The 14164-nt window shown below is 39.8% G+C and overlaps 2 protein-coding genes across 2 annotated transcripts; both read right to left on the bottom strand.

The window, feature by feature from the left end:
- Positions 1 to 105: 105 nt before the first annotated feature.
- LOC117467654 (akirin-2-like) lies at positions 106 to 3120 on the bottom strand. The gene is made up of 6 exons (XM_034111440.1): positions 2946 to 3120; positions 2437 to 2610; positions 2106 to 2249; positions 1835 to 1984; positions 881 to 952; positions 106 to 738 (listed from the first exon to the last, which is right to left on the bottom strand). The coding sequence occupies exons 2-6, from the start codon at positions 2606 to 2608 to the stop codon at positions 728 to 730; spliced, it is 549 nt and encodes a 182-aa protein (XP_033967331.1). The 5' UTR covers positions 2609 to 2610; positions 2946 to 3120; the 3' UTR covers positions 106 to 727.
- A 1140-nt stretch (positions 3121 to 4260) lies between these two features.
- LOC117467856 (cannabinoid receptor type 1B-like) lies at positions 4261 to 7715 on the bottom strand. The gene is made up of 2 exons (XM_034111743.2): positions 7436 to 7715; positions 4261 to 6751 (listed from the first exon to the last, which is right to left on the bottom strand). The coding sequence occupies exon 2, from the start codon at positions 6673 to 6675 to the stop codon at positions 5254 to 5256; it is 1422 nt and encodes a 473-aa protein (XP_033967634.1). The 5' UTR covers positions 6676 to 6751; positions 7436 to 7715; the 3' UTR covers positions 4261 to 5253.
- Between the last annotated feature and the right edge of the window lie 6449 nt (positions 7716 to 14164).

The following is a 14164-nucleotide window of genomic DNA, read 5'->3' as shown; positions in this document are numbered from 1 at the left end:
TGCTTCATATAAAAGACCTCACTTTAAGTCTTTTTTTTTAAATAATTGAATATTAGTTTGAATCAAAGCGTTACAACGACTTAAATAATTCAAACCAATTCTGAACTCTTTAAAAGATTTTTATTGTTTTTTCCATTGAGTACATTGGTTTCAAAGTGATACCAGCAAAAAACAAGTCAAAATAAATAAACACTGGTAGGGAGAAGAGAAAAAAAAAAATCAAATTAGCCCACTTAATGCTCAAATTAAAAAGTAATGAACAGAGGACAATCTGCAAACATATTCACTCTGTTCTGCTGCGTTTCCTCCCCTTCCTCTCAGATTGACCAGCAAACCTTAAGTAAAACTCTTGCACTGCTTTATCATATTTACATGTAACAAACAGAAAAACAAGTGACAAAGCCTGGAATGCTGGGAATCATTACAAAAGTGAGATAACTGTAGATACACGTACAGCAGGAGGAACATAGGCCACTGGTAGAGATAGGGTCCTTTTCATTTACATAAGGAAGCACCTAGTTGCTAACAGAGTGGTAACAACTGACAACAGCTCCATATAAACCTTTGCCCAAAGACAGAAATATGGCACAGTAAGAAAAGTTTCATTTAAACTAGCTAAACTGAATCTCTTACAATGATGAGCTTTTTTTTTCTTGTTCTTTCTTGAGATATCACATGATAGCTTGCAGCAAGAGAAGGCTGTCTTGCAAAGATTTCTGGGCCACACTCAGGAAACATCTGGAGAAGAGGGGGATGAAATAAAATACAGAAACCAGACATGTGACTTAAACTTCAGAAGGCAGAGCTCAAACAAAGATCCAAGACACTCGCAGTGAGACAGGAATGTGAAAATAATTTCAGATGAAAAAAAAAAACTCACAGCTTGCAGGTTGCTCCCCGAATCGTCGCATTAGCTGATCATGTGTGAACTTCACAAAGGTGTCATATTGTTCTGAAATGTACAGGAAATAAGAATCAGTATTGTACAAATAAATGTAATGCTTAATTAGTCTTTGAGATGATCAATTTCTTAGAGACTTGTCCTGTATCTATGGTACAGATCACACAAAGTACTTAAAGGTGGGGTAGGTAAGTTTGAGAAACCGGCTTGAGATACACTTTGTTATATTCCATGGAATGCTCTTAACATCCCGACAGCAATGAATATCTTAAGTGCTTTGACAAAAAATCCATTAAAAAAAAAAGTCATCTGTAGAAGCCGTAATACTGTAAAAAGTACAACCAATCCGTTTAGCAGGCCCGGCTAAAATAACTGGATACAAATTTATCCCGTGCCCTCATTGGTCATGTGCGCGTTCGTGTGTGTTGGAGGAGGGGCTCTATAAGGAAGTGGCAGATTTTCTCCGGTTGTGTATTTTCAAATTCTAGCGATCTCGAGCCGGTTTCTCAAACTTACCTACCCCACCTTTAAAGTATTTATGTCATTAAGAATTAAAATATTCCCATATTCAAAATCTGGCATTCTGAAGTAAAAAAATATCAAAAATGTCTCTGCAAATTCACATTTGAGGATGTTTAGCTTGGTTCACTTTACACACAGTAAATCGAATAAAAAAAGTTTTGGAAAAGTCAGTTAATTATGATATTAATATACATTTCATATGATAACTTGTGAGACAATTATAGAGGTGCTTCAAATACAAGTCCACTTATCAATTTAACAAAAACAATGTTGCTTATCAGCATGAATGCCAAACTGTTGCTAGTTCTAGCTTGGAATTGTCATTATTTGAAACTGGACTCCATTAGGTTTTGGACTGCTGATTTATTTGTGTTATTCGGAGGCATAACAAATTGCTCAATGTGTACAAACCTGCCAGTTTTGAAGTCATCGTCTCCTCATACTCCTCTCGCACCTTCTCTTCCTTTTCTTTGAGCAGACGTTCACAGATCATTCCAACTTGTCTGAGGGTGAATAATGGCTGTTCTTTTCTAGTGGGTGAAATGCCTCCAGAGGACGTTCCTACACAAATCAAACAACAACCCTGAGAATCATGATGTATGTGGTATTTCTGGTTGCCTGAGTACATGTCACAGTCATTCTGGAGCGGTCTCTGGTGTAGGCAATGTGTTACTCAACCAACCTGGCATGCTGGAAACATTCATAGTAGACGACTGGGATGGGGACTCTGGAGAATAGCAGCACTCTGACTGTTGGTAGCCTCCATCTAGATGCTTCCTCTTTTGAATGCGTTTGTACTCCTGCTTGATGCTGTTGAGGATTTGTTCTAATGGGACAAAAGAAAGTGAGGTTTTGTTAGGGAAGACAAAACCACTGTCATGCTAGGATTCCAAACTCCATTTCACATTGATACATATATATGTGTCTTGTTCATTAAAGTATGGTTCAACGTGATGCCAAAGCTTCTCAAACCGATGGCTGGTCAGCAGACAGGCCATCATTAGTAACATTACCTGCACTAAGCCTTGACGACGATTCCCCGAATGGCGAGGGCTCCATGCTAAGGTACTTCCTAGGGGATGAGGACGATGGGGCCACGGGGATACATCTTCGTCTTTTAGGGGACGTAGGGCTCATCAGGGGATCGAAATCCATGGTCCTCTTCAGGGTGGCTCCACACGCCATGACTTCAGTTTGTTAAAGAGAGAGAGGGGGGGAAATACCGAAACAGGACAATATTGAAGTGTTAACATCATATGTTTCAAATAACTACCAACCACGACCAATGTTTAACAAGACTTGCATAGTAGAGTGTGAATTGTTACACTAAAAGCCGTTTCCTTCGCTTTGGAATACACGTTAAACATACTGCGCAGCTGAGGCTTTAAATATTTGCTAGCAAGCTAACGATAGCTGTGCTTGCTAGCCAATAATCAAAAAGAAAACAAAGCTAACGTTAGCTTTGGCTACCATACCTTGAACCCTGCGCTGATGTGTACATTTGAATAAAAACGTTTCTTACCTTAAGGGGGAAAGTAGGTCTGTCCAACTGCGATCAACAATTCGTGTTACTCTAAAAGTTGCTTCCCAAAAGTTGAGGAGACGATCAGCCGGCTGCGGGCCAACTGTCGGCTGCTGTTAGACAGGGAGCTTGCTAACTAGCTGCTTGTTTTCATGCGGTGCTGTCGGCTTCTCTGCCCGTGACGTCACGTGCGAACTGAGCTACAGTGCATTCTGGGTCATGTAGTGAAACGTTAAAATATGATGAATTAAAGGTTAATGTCATCCTAATTATAGCATACGAAATGTGAAATTCACGTTTCACAATTTGACTACATTAGAGGTGCATCGCATACAATGTTGTGAACTACTACTTAATTCATCACTACAATCATTCCAGGGGAAATACTAGACAATGGATTTATGTTATATATTGTATCTCCACAGGAGGGCAGTGTTATACAAAAAAACACAGCAGGTCAACATGAAGTGAAAAAGTAGGCTTTAACTTTGAAATCCATAATATTATCACACAAAATTAGGCCTATTTCTTTGTCGCTTTCCTCAAGTGTCCGTTGTGAGAAATATTTGTATCTCTTAAGGCCTAAAGTGCCTCAATGTAAACTATTTTAAAATCCTGTATGGGTGCACACATAACACAGGGTTGAGAGGCTCGTTATTAAGCGTCTACTTTAAGACCAAAGCTGTAGAAAAGGGTTCACAAGGTCTTTACTTGTACTTATACCTGCATTATATATGTTGCCTTCTGAAACTGCTGTACAGTTTTTTCTAAATATAACAATACCACTATACATAAGTTCAGAGCTGGTAGAAGTACTCAGATCTTGTACTTGAGTAAAAGTAGAAGTACCAGAGTGTAGGAATAAAAAGTAAAAGTCCTGCATTTCCAAATGTTACTCAAGTAAAAGTACAAAATAATTAGTATCAAAATATAATTAAAGTACCAAAAGCACAATTACGTATTATTCAGAATAATATATTATACTGTATGTTTTGAAGCATTAAAGTGTTTTCACAGCTGGTAAAGGTGCAGCTAGTTTGAATTACTTTGTATACAGCAGGATAGCTTGTGAGTTTACTCCAGGTGTAACTGAAGTCTTATTTAAGTGTTGAGTATATTTGAAATCATTAATCCAAATCTGTAAAGTAACTAAAGGAATAAATGTATTGCAGTAAAAGTAGGCTAAGTAGCAAAACATGGAAATACTCAGTAAAGTACAAGTATATATTAGAAAAAGACACCAGGTATATGGACAAAATTATGTTAAAAATAGTCAACTGTCATATATTTATTGAATACAGTTATAAGACACAATTGCACAGAGAAATTGCACAATGAATGCTTCACAAAAATACAAAAATGTAGCTTCTTACTAAACGATTTCACTGTTTCATAAACACACGTGTTAAGCAACTAACATTCCCAAATCACTACAGACTTAAGTTTTGATTTGATCAAAAACCTATTTGTATTTCCAGGTATGACTCACCATTTTGCCTTGCAAAATGTAAATACCAAAAATAAACAATAAATACATTAAAAAGCTACATTTCACAATATCATGGTCTTACAGAATCATCAAAAGCTGATTTCAAATCACTAATGGGATGCTAATTCTATTTACAAGCAGTGTGCTCTCATTTAAAACGTTCATGTAGCATGAAGGTATACACAGTTTCACCTTGCATTACTGTCACAATATTGCTATGATGTAGTGTAAAAAAGAAAGGACCAAAAGGAACAACATATGTGTCTACCTTTAAGCATACATCTGTAACTTAATGCACAACCAAACTGCAGCAACAGAGCGGAGTGTTTAGCTTGTAACCGTTGTTGCAGAAAATATGCTTCTGGTAGATATAACTATAGGGTTTACTGAATATAATGAGATACAATTGGTATTGTCAATCAGAATTGTGCAACTTAACAAACAACTTCTCAATAACAGATCATGAACAGAGTATCATCACACTCCACCATACAGTTGAATGACATTTACAGATTTGTATTGTCATCAGAAACTTGATCTTCAGTTCTGTATCTAAGTCTTTTTTTGGCACATTTCACAGTAACAGAACAGTAGTAGTGTCAGGACTACATTACATTACATTACATGTCACTTGTTAGACGCTTTTATCCAAAGCGACTTACATACTCAATACAGTGGGCAATCCCCACAGGAGCAATTTGAGGTGAAGTGTCTTGCCCAGGGACACAACGACATACTGACTGCAGTGGGGTTTGAACCACACGCTTCTTATATTCTACAATAACTTCACAGTTGTACCAGAGTAGTGCAGCTTGTCTTTTAGACCGGCTCTGCTGAAGAAGCCTCAGTCCCTCCAGAAACAGAAACCTGGGCTACTTTTTTTCGAGTTTTTCCACAGCGGGCTCCATCTTTCCCCGCCCCGCCTGCTGCTGTGCTTCTCACACTCCTGCTGTTCCAGTCACTCTCAGCGCTGTTGTCCAGAGTCTGCGTCGCTCTCCGGCACATATGGCAGATGTTGACGAAGGCCCTGCGCAGGTCCTTGCTCCTCATGGCATAGATAACAGGGTTCACGGTGGAGTTGAGCAAGGTGAGCATGCTGCAAAAGGCAAACACAGTCTTGATGGAGTCGTTCACCTTCCCGAAGAGGTCGTACACCATGATGGCTAGAAGTGGGCCCCAGCAGATGATGAGGGCCACTAGGATTAGAACCAGGGTTTTAGCCAGGCGGAGGTCCATCCGGGCCTGCTCTGGCCTCACCGTCTGTACTTTAGTCCCTTCTGCAGTGTAGATAATCACACTCCTCTGGGAGCTGCGACTCAGCATCCGGACAGCATGGTTGTGGGACTTCCAGAGGATGTAAATGTAGGCGTAGATGATGAACAGGACCAAGATCATTGTCATCCCGATCCAGAACATCAGGTACTTCTGGTCGATTAGAGGGAAAATGTCCGAGCAGACAGAGTTGAGACGCTTGCAGTTCCACCCCAGCAGAGGCAGCAGTGAGAAGACGATGGAGATGGTCCACATCACACTGAAGGCAATGACTGCTTTATTCTTTGTGACGATGCGTTTGTACGCCATGGGCCTGTGGATGGAGATGTAGCGGTCGATCGCAGTGAGAAACAGACTGCCCACAGAGGCGGTGAAGGAGGCGATGACCCCCGCCAGCTTAAAGAGGAAAATATTGGGGCTGTCCTTCCTGTGGAGGACGTGGAAATCCAGGAAACTGTAGACAAATATGATACTGCCGATCAGATCAGCCACAGCAAGACTGCCTATGAAGTGGTAGGAAGGCCTAGACCGAAGTGTCTGGGAGTGTAGGATCACAACCAGCACCATGAGGTTCTCCAACACTGTAAATGTACCCAGCGTGAGAGCCAGGATGGCGACTGCGAGCTGCTGTTCGGGAGTCAGAATCATAAAACACTCCATGTTGTCCACAAAGTCCTCCCCACACTGTGCCGCCCCTCCACTCTCCACAGACGTGCCATTACTCAGCAGAAAGTCTGATACATTTGTGGGGAAAATGGGAGCGAGGCCGCTGATAATTACTTCCTTATTTCCAGGGAAGGCGTTACTTATCAAGGCGGCGTGAGGCTTCTCAAAATGGAAACGGTTCTTGACTAAAGTCGAGTCAATGGAGGTGTCGTCGTAGCTGGCGTCGTTGGAGCCGAGATACTGGACACCTGTCGTTAGTGTACTCATTGTGGTGCCTGCAATCCTTTGCAAAGCCAACTTCATGGCTGCCTTGTGGCTGTAGAGATGCTCAGTAGAGAGGAGTGTGGTGTAACGGCTTTACATCCATGCAAAAGGACTTCTATGAAGGAAATAAAAGGAGATTTTATCTCATGAATAATGCAATAATTTAATTGAAAAATACTAAATACATCACATTAAATTAAATTATTATATTAATTGAGTACACGAAAAATTATCAATGGTTAATATAGCGGAAAAATACATTTGTTGCTGGGAGATATTGTGCATCAGTCAGCTGACTCCAGACCAGATGCATCCCAGACAATAGTGGGAAACTGAACAGTTGATGACAAACCTGTGCAGCCTCAGGGGAAATCATTGCATTAAGTATGTAGGACAGTCAAGCTTACTTATTCATCAAAGCAGGTCATTAGGAATTACGCTTTTGAATCTTCTCAATAATCATTGGATTAATTAGGTATCTAGGGAGAAACCAGATAAAGATTGCACAAATCTGTCCAATGATCCGTCAACATTTTGATACCAGTAATTATGATATTAACAATTAACGGTGAAGTTTGCATTGAGGGTTTGGAATAACACATATTTGAAAAGTAGGAACAGATTTAGCTCACATTTAAACTTGAGATTCGAAAAAAATACGTTAAAAGAAAAATATATATAGAGTCTACACCAGTTTGATATAAAGCTGTCCCTTAATTAATTGGGCGATTACACTCAAAATAAATTAAACAAAGATAATTAAAAACACGATTAAAACAGCAAATAAAAAGAAGCCTACCTTGATTTTTTCAGCACAAACATGTTGCCTCGGTTCATAACGCAAAAAAGGAAAGAAAACAAAAACAAAACTGGGAGTAAACCAGTCGGTTGTCTTCACTCTCTTCCCCAACAGTTGCAGCCACTCCACACAAGACTGGAAGCTAGTTGGAAATTACATTTGTTGTTGTTTTGAGGATATGCCGGGGGGAATATCGTAGGTTTACTGATATACTGTCAGTCTGAACTACAGTGAGCTGCGGACAGACAGCCCGTGCAGAGTGCTGTGGGAGCGCGCGGTGTTAAGGTTTTGTGCGCCTGCAGGTCACGTGGTCTGAGGTGTTCGAGCGCAGTAGGGAGCGCAGCCTTGAGCATCATCCACACCTATTTATATAAGAGCAAAACAGCTGCTGAAGGCAACACATGAAAAAACAGCAGTGTATTATTGTTCAGTGTCCCAGTAATAAAGAACATTTAGCATTTATCAGTGGATTTTGTCTCGTTTCTGACCTGATTAGATGTAGAAAAGTATTGAGGTGGAGACTATAATTTGTTATTTCATAATCCAAGAACTGAACAGCATGTTATCCCACACAGAAACATGATTAATGTGTTGGGTCAATTAGACGTCAGTTTCATCTCATGTCTTTATTTATAAGGACATCACACATGAATCAACATTTCTGTAAATGTGCCAGTGTTAGCCAGCTGGTTCGTTCTGTCCTTTGGTGAGATGTTTTTTGAAACAGACCAAGAAAGTACATTTCTCTGTTAGATCCTGTGTTAGCAATTAACAGAATTACAAACAAATGTATTGTGGATTTAAGAGAGACAGAGATGTGAAACAAATAAACCTTTTCATCATTCAAATATCTAGTAATATCAATTAATTAGAATATGTAAGGGTAAATTCTTCTGAAATGACACAGCCACAGTGCTAGTAAAGTATTTATGTATTCATTACTGCAGTTGTGGGTCACATGCACACGCTATTAACAGTCCTTTTCCTGTCCTGCGCAGCTGCACAATTATTTCCACTATGCACTGAGAGCAGAGCTATCTCCCAAATTACATGTATCTTGTTGTGGAAAATACATGACATTTGGCGTTGCAACATCATGGGAAAACAATGAAAGACTGTGCACATGATGCCAGTGCTTCCAGTTTTGGCAGAACATAAGAGGCTGAGGAGTCATCCAACTAATTACTGAACACTTGTTATGCAGCGTTTGAAGCAGATTCAGGCAGCAATTGATCACTTGTGGCAAAGCAGTATATCCAACATAAAGATAATACACAGACACACGCAGAGTAAGTGGAACATCTTGTTAATGACTGTTGATTGTGTATTTTATATTCAGATATATTTAAGGTGACTTGAGGACCGAAAGCTCATTTGATTGAGATAAGATTTTATGTTTGGCTTCAAGCAGCATCGTTATCTCTCTGAGCAGGGGGGGAGATATTGCAATCCATGTCCATCATAATAATTATCATCAATATTTCAGTGTCATTCTCACCAAAGCCTCAGTGAGCGAGGGAGTGATTTAAAAGACAAAGCTGTCTGCGACGATGAACGGCGTCAACGAGATTATACGAGCGATTTATAGAAGTTCAATTTTCCTAAATGCTCTTCCAACATGTGGGCCGTGCAGTTATGGGAAGCTGCTGCCGTTGTTTCACGTCCATCTTAATATCGCAAGTGCTTTACTGTGATTGATTTTTAGCAGGATTCCACTGAAAAAGCACCATAATGCATCTCATTTAATATTGATTTTTCTCCATTTACAGTCAGTTCATATTTGAGTGGCTGTCTACATTATGATGTCATTACTTTCAGCCACACAGGCTCAAAATATATGCAAAAACATTGAATTAAAGTCATTTTTAAAACATCTTTCCTTTGGCTACTCCACACAAACCATTGACATGTTGTGATATCAGAGCAAAAAGCATTTTACACACCCAGCATGCTACCAGACCAGACTCAGAGGAGGATGTCTCTGATGTGTTTTATGTTGAGGGCTTGGAACATGGGAGGGAGGGAGGGCGGGCGGGTGAGGAGAAAAAGATGCATAAACAGTGAAGGGGAGGAGGAGGTTGATGATGAACACTGACAGCTCTCAACAATTTTCTAATCTGCCACCTCTATATTCTGTTCCTCCTCAACTGAAACACTATAGACAGCAGTATAAAAGAGATCAAATCATTATTTCATTTAGAAAATGACACAAATATATGTTTTTTTTCTCCATGTTGTGCACAGAAAATTAATGCATCGTATCATCAGCTTTCATAAACATTTCATCCTGGCTTCATTAGGCAAATCAAAGGTGTTTGTGAATGCATTTTCAAAAGACTTTAAATTGAACAAAGACTCCGTGAGCAATGAAACAATATCAGAGGGATAAACAGTTAGTAGGCAGAAGAGTAGAAGAGTACGGCATCATGTTTCTTTCTCATCATATTTTCAGGACATTATCCTCCTTTGCAGGGAATGGCAGCACAACAGAGAGGATGTAGTGGTTGTGACTACTGCCTCTATGAAAAACACAGACAAAATGATTACAAGTAGTAATGCATTTCAATGCACTTGTTTAATATTTGATAAACAATCTAATCATGTTTATTATCTCCAATGCATTCATGTCCGTTGAAGTAGTGGGGAAATGTCCTTCTGCAATATAGACAGACTAACTAGCCTTATGGTCAGTGGGTACAATCCCCTTCATGCACCATTAAGTCATGTAAAGACCTTTTGTTTTATCTCAGCAGAACACAGTGGTAATCACAAAGATTTAGCAGGTGGTTCAGTGAGTGCTCACTTGCGTAAACACTATGCAAATGAACGCTGCAGGCACAGATGAATTACTCAGGCAGCAGGGCTTAATATCACAGCTCAGAAGAACTGTTTTTCTCAGTGTTATTTGTTCCGTGATTTTCAGGAGGAACAGTGATTGGGTACCTTGTAGACCAGAGGAAACCGCGACGCAGAAAAGAGAGCGCATGATCTTAAATCGCCGCGCTCAGCCATTGGCTGATTCAGAGCCAGGGAATAATTAATTTGCTCTACACCCAGCTGCAGAGCTGCAGAGACAGACGAGGTCCCCGAGTTTACCTGACTGCCATGAGACCAACCGTCATCTGTAATCACATGGCCCTTATCTGTCAGGAGGACGACAAATAGAAATTATTTTTAGCTGTTCACCTACTTGTTCTTTTTCTGAACAACTTTTTTACAAGATCCAGAGTTTGCAGTGCTATAACGTCAGTACTGAGATTTGGCCTTGGGCAGCTTTGTTAAAAAGCAGTGAACAAAACACGGACATTTTATTACATTTTAAGTAGCCTACTTCGTCTTGCTTGACAAGAGTGTCTGACCAACACGTTCTCACTCCCAACCTGTCACATGTTGACGGGTGGTCAGGGCCCCTCCCCGTCAACATATTACGCACAGGGTACCCCTTGAGAGTCAGTTTTCAACGGGCAGGGCGTCCCATTGACTTGCATAGAGCTCCCTGAACGTTGGTAATAGACGAGTTGGGATCGCGGCGAAATGCTCTCCGCAGATTCATTCTCACAGCGTTTATCAACCTTTTTCTTACTCGATATCAAGTCACACTTATTGTTTTTACTTCTTTATTTTAATTGAATAATGTAGGACTTTTGTTGCCGTCAGTTATGAGGAGAGTATAGGGGCTCAGAATTCTGAAATCTGTATTGTTTCATTGTTTTTTCCTTCTAATTTTGTATTATTTTCTAAACCACACACTGTTAATTACTCAACAATAACACATAATTATCCTTGTGTTTATTTATTTGTTTGTTTAATAAACACATGTTGGAGTCAGTTAGGACCGAGGGTCGGAGCAGCTCATAGTAGTTGCTTTAGAGAATTTTACACCCGGAAGTATGTATTCTCTCCGCTTCACTTGACAAACCCTGTGATAGTCCTCAAGCTCTGTGATTGGATGTTTGAGTGTGCGCCGAGGGTGACGCCGAGCGTCGAACAGCACTTTGAAATGGGATGGAACCACGGCAGACTGTCCAAAACTGGATTTGAATGGGTCCACCCCCTCCCCCACCCCGTCCCCAGAACTGCACATGCTGGCTATTGTGTGTTTTGCAACATGTTCTATGGCACGTCTCTGCTGGGAATTGTAGTTTTAAAAGACGTTTTCGTATTTCCCATAATAAGAAGTTGCCAGTATTAAACTGTGTTGCATCCCTGGAGGTTTAGGGGATAGGAAACACTCACATTTAAAACATATAATTAATAAATGGGTGAAAATTGCTTGTGCCTAATGGGTAGCATTAATATACCCACATGACAGCTAAGGTCAGAAGAGCTTTATTTAATTCTATGTTTTATATTTAATAATTCTGTGTTCTTTATTTATTGAGTATTCAATACCTGACAAGGTCGGAGATGAAAAACTTGGGTCGCAGGTTCCTCAACAGTGCAAGACATCTATCAATATGTGTGTATACCTCCACCATTAAACTGTCGTATTCTGCACATTTCTTATACTATCTACATACATCTTATAAGAGTATAATACATATGTATAATATCAGTTAAAATAAGTGCTTAAAGTTAAACATACAGTAGTTAACATTGTAGGAAAGCAATATATTAGTACTTTGTCAGGCTTAATATTTATACCCCCAAAGCTTTTTTCTTATTCAAAATAAGACCTTAACCTAAAGTATTCTTTAATGTTTAAATAAAGCCTTATTAGTTTGTCTGTCTGTGTCTCCTATTAATATCTAATAATAAAAACAATACATTTCAATAACGTGCTTTAACCACCAGGTGTCCCTTTCTATCAGCTGTGCACCCTTATGGTGTAAATACCAATATACCGATTGGATCAAATATAAAAGTCAGCTGAATTAGTATTGATAGTGCAAGGAGACTTATATTGTGAAGAGAAATGTAAGATGTTGTTTAATTGCCGATATATTTATGATCCACGTCACATATTCAGTTTCGGCGGCAGTTCCTCATGTTTGTCTAGAAGTCTTCTCATCAGGGCTCTATAAATAGCGAACTACGGCAGATAGGTAATATTTAATGCAGCCGAACCGTGTATTACAATGCCGTTATGTGATGACCTCCAAAGAGAAAAGCAAGCAAACTCGGAATAAAGGATTTTTTTTTTTTTTTTTTTTTTAAATGTTTCCAGATTTCACATCAACAGGAAGTCCGGTTAACTAAAATGTCCGTGCGGAACAATACCCCAACCCATTGGTCCGTGGGTGAATAATGTCAATCACCACATTACACACATCCCTTCACATTTATATTTTAATTTACATTAAAGTATTTCGTGAGGCCTTCTAAAATGTTTTTAAATATAATTAGGGTTGTAGTTGAAGAGTTTGTAAATTATTGCGTTGCCTGGCAACACAATCGCACAACGGCACGTCCATTAATTCCACAACCACACACATGGATTAACATCGATTTAATACATTAAAGGGATAGTGGAAATCCGCGAATTTTGGGTTTAATTTATGTATTTTTATTAAAAATAAGCATAATAAACAATTTTTTTTAATTTCATGCGCCTAGTTTCATTTTATTTTCAATTTTACTGCTCCCGACCACGCCCTCTCAATGAAACGAAATACTTCGAGAATCGTCGGGAATCTTCGGGTGATGACGAAAACAAAGGAAGATGGGCACAAACAATGGCGGACATTCAATAGAATTTTCATGTGAATAGCCGACCTTTATTATGGTGAATAGATGTGTTTTGTATGGCTGTAGTGCGACAGCAAATGCAGAGAATGGCGTTTCGACGCATGCGTTTCCAAGAAACCCAGCCATTCGTCGTCAGTGGGTGAAATTTGTTCAGATAACACGGGCAAACTTCACGGAGCCGAAGCTGACGAGTACTTCGGCAGTCGTGTGCTCCCGTCATTTTACTGACGATTGTTTCGAGATTCCTCTGTCTCTAGCTCAAATTGAAAGTGGAATACATAAGAAGTGAGTATTTTATTATGTTTTCTGGCTGATTTAATGCATCATTAGCCTGTACCATTGTGTACAACGCCATTTATTGCCTGTCGATTAGGCGACCGGAGGCCTCGTCATCCGATAATCCGGTACACAGTGTCGAATGTGTACACTACAGTCATCATATAGACATGATAGACTAACAGTACCATGAGTACAGCATACACTTGACAGGCAGCCTGGCTAGCCTAGGATTAGGACCCTACTACGTCAAAAGACCGATTGGCTCTAGCTGTATATCATGCTAGTATACAATTCATTTCAATTTATTCATGTAATTAATGCCCATAAGGCTGTTACATATACAATAATAAATGTGACAAGATAATTTATGTGAACCTGACCCTGGTATGTTATGAAATGTACCCTACATGCAGTCATCCTCGGGCATAGCCATAGGCCTACAGTACATGCATGCCAACTTTTGCAATATATAATATAGCGCCTAGTATGAGCTATGCTTAGGGACCTACCAGTCAAGATTATTTGTGCGTCGGGGTGCATCATCTGGCGCCTGGTCCTGGTCATCCTCGCCATTGCCCATGCCGTGAACTAACTCCATCACCTCGGGCTCGGGCTCGAACAAATAAGGACGTAATGGTCCATCGTCTGGCTCAATATTCTCACCATCGTCGCTTACTGAACCGGATTCAGATTCAGTTCCTAAAACTACATTTTCGTAGGAAAGCCGAGAGGATGTTTCTGACTCGCTATCATCACTGGATA

This window comes from Pseudochaenichthys georgianus, chromosome 22, assembly GCF_902827115.2.
Source record: "Pseudochaenichthys georgianus chromosome 22, fPseGeo1.2, whole genome shotgun sequence".
NCBI lineage: Eukaryota > Metazoa > Chordata > Actinopteri > Perciformes > Channichthyidae > Pseudochaenichthys > Pseudochaenichthys georgianus.
This window is presented reverse-complemented; position numbering and strand designations above follow the sequence as displayed.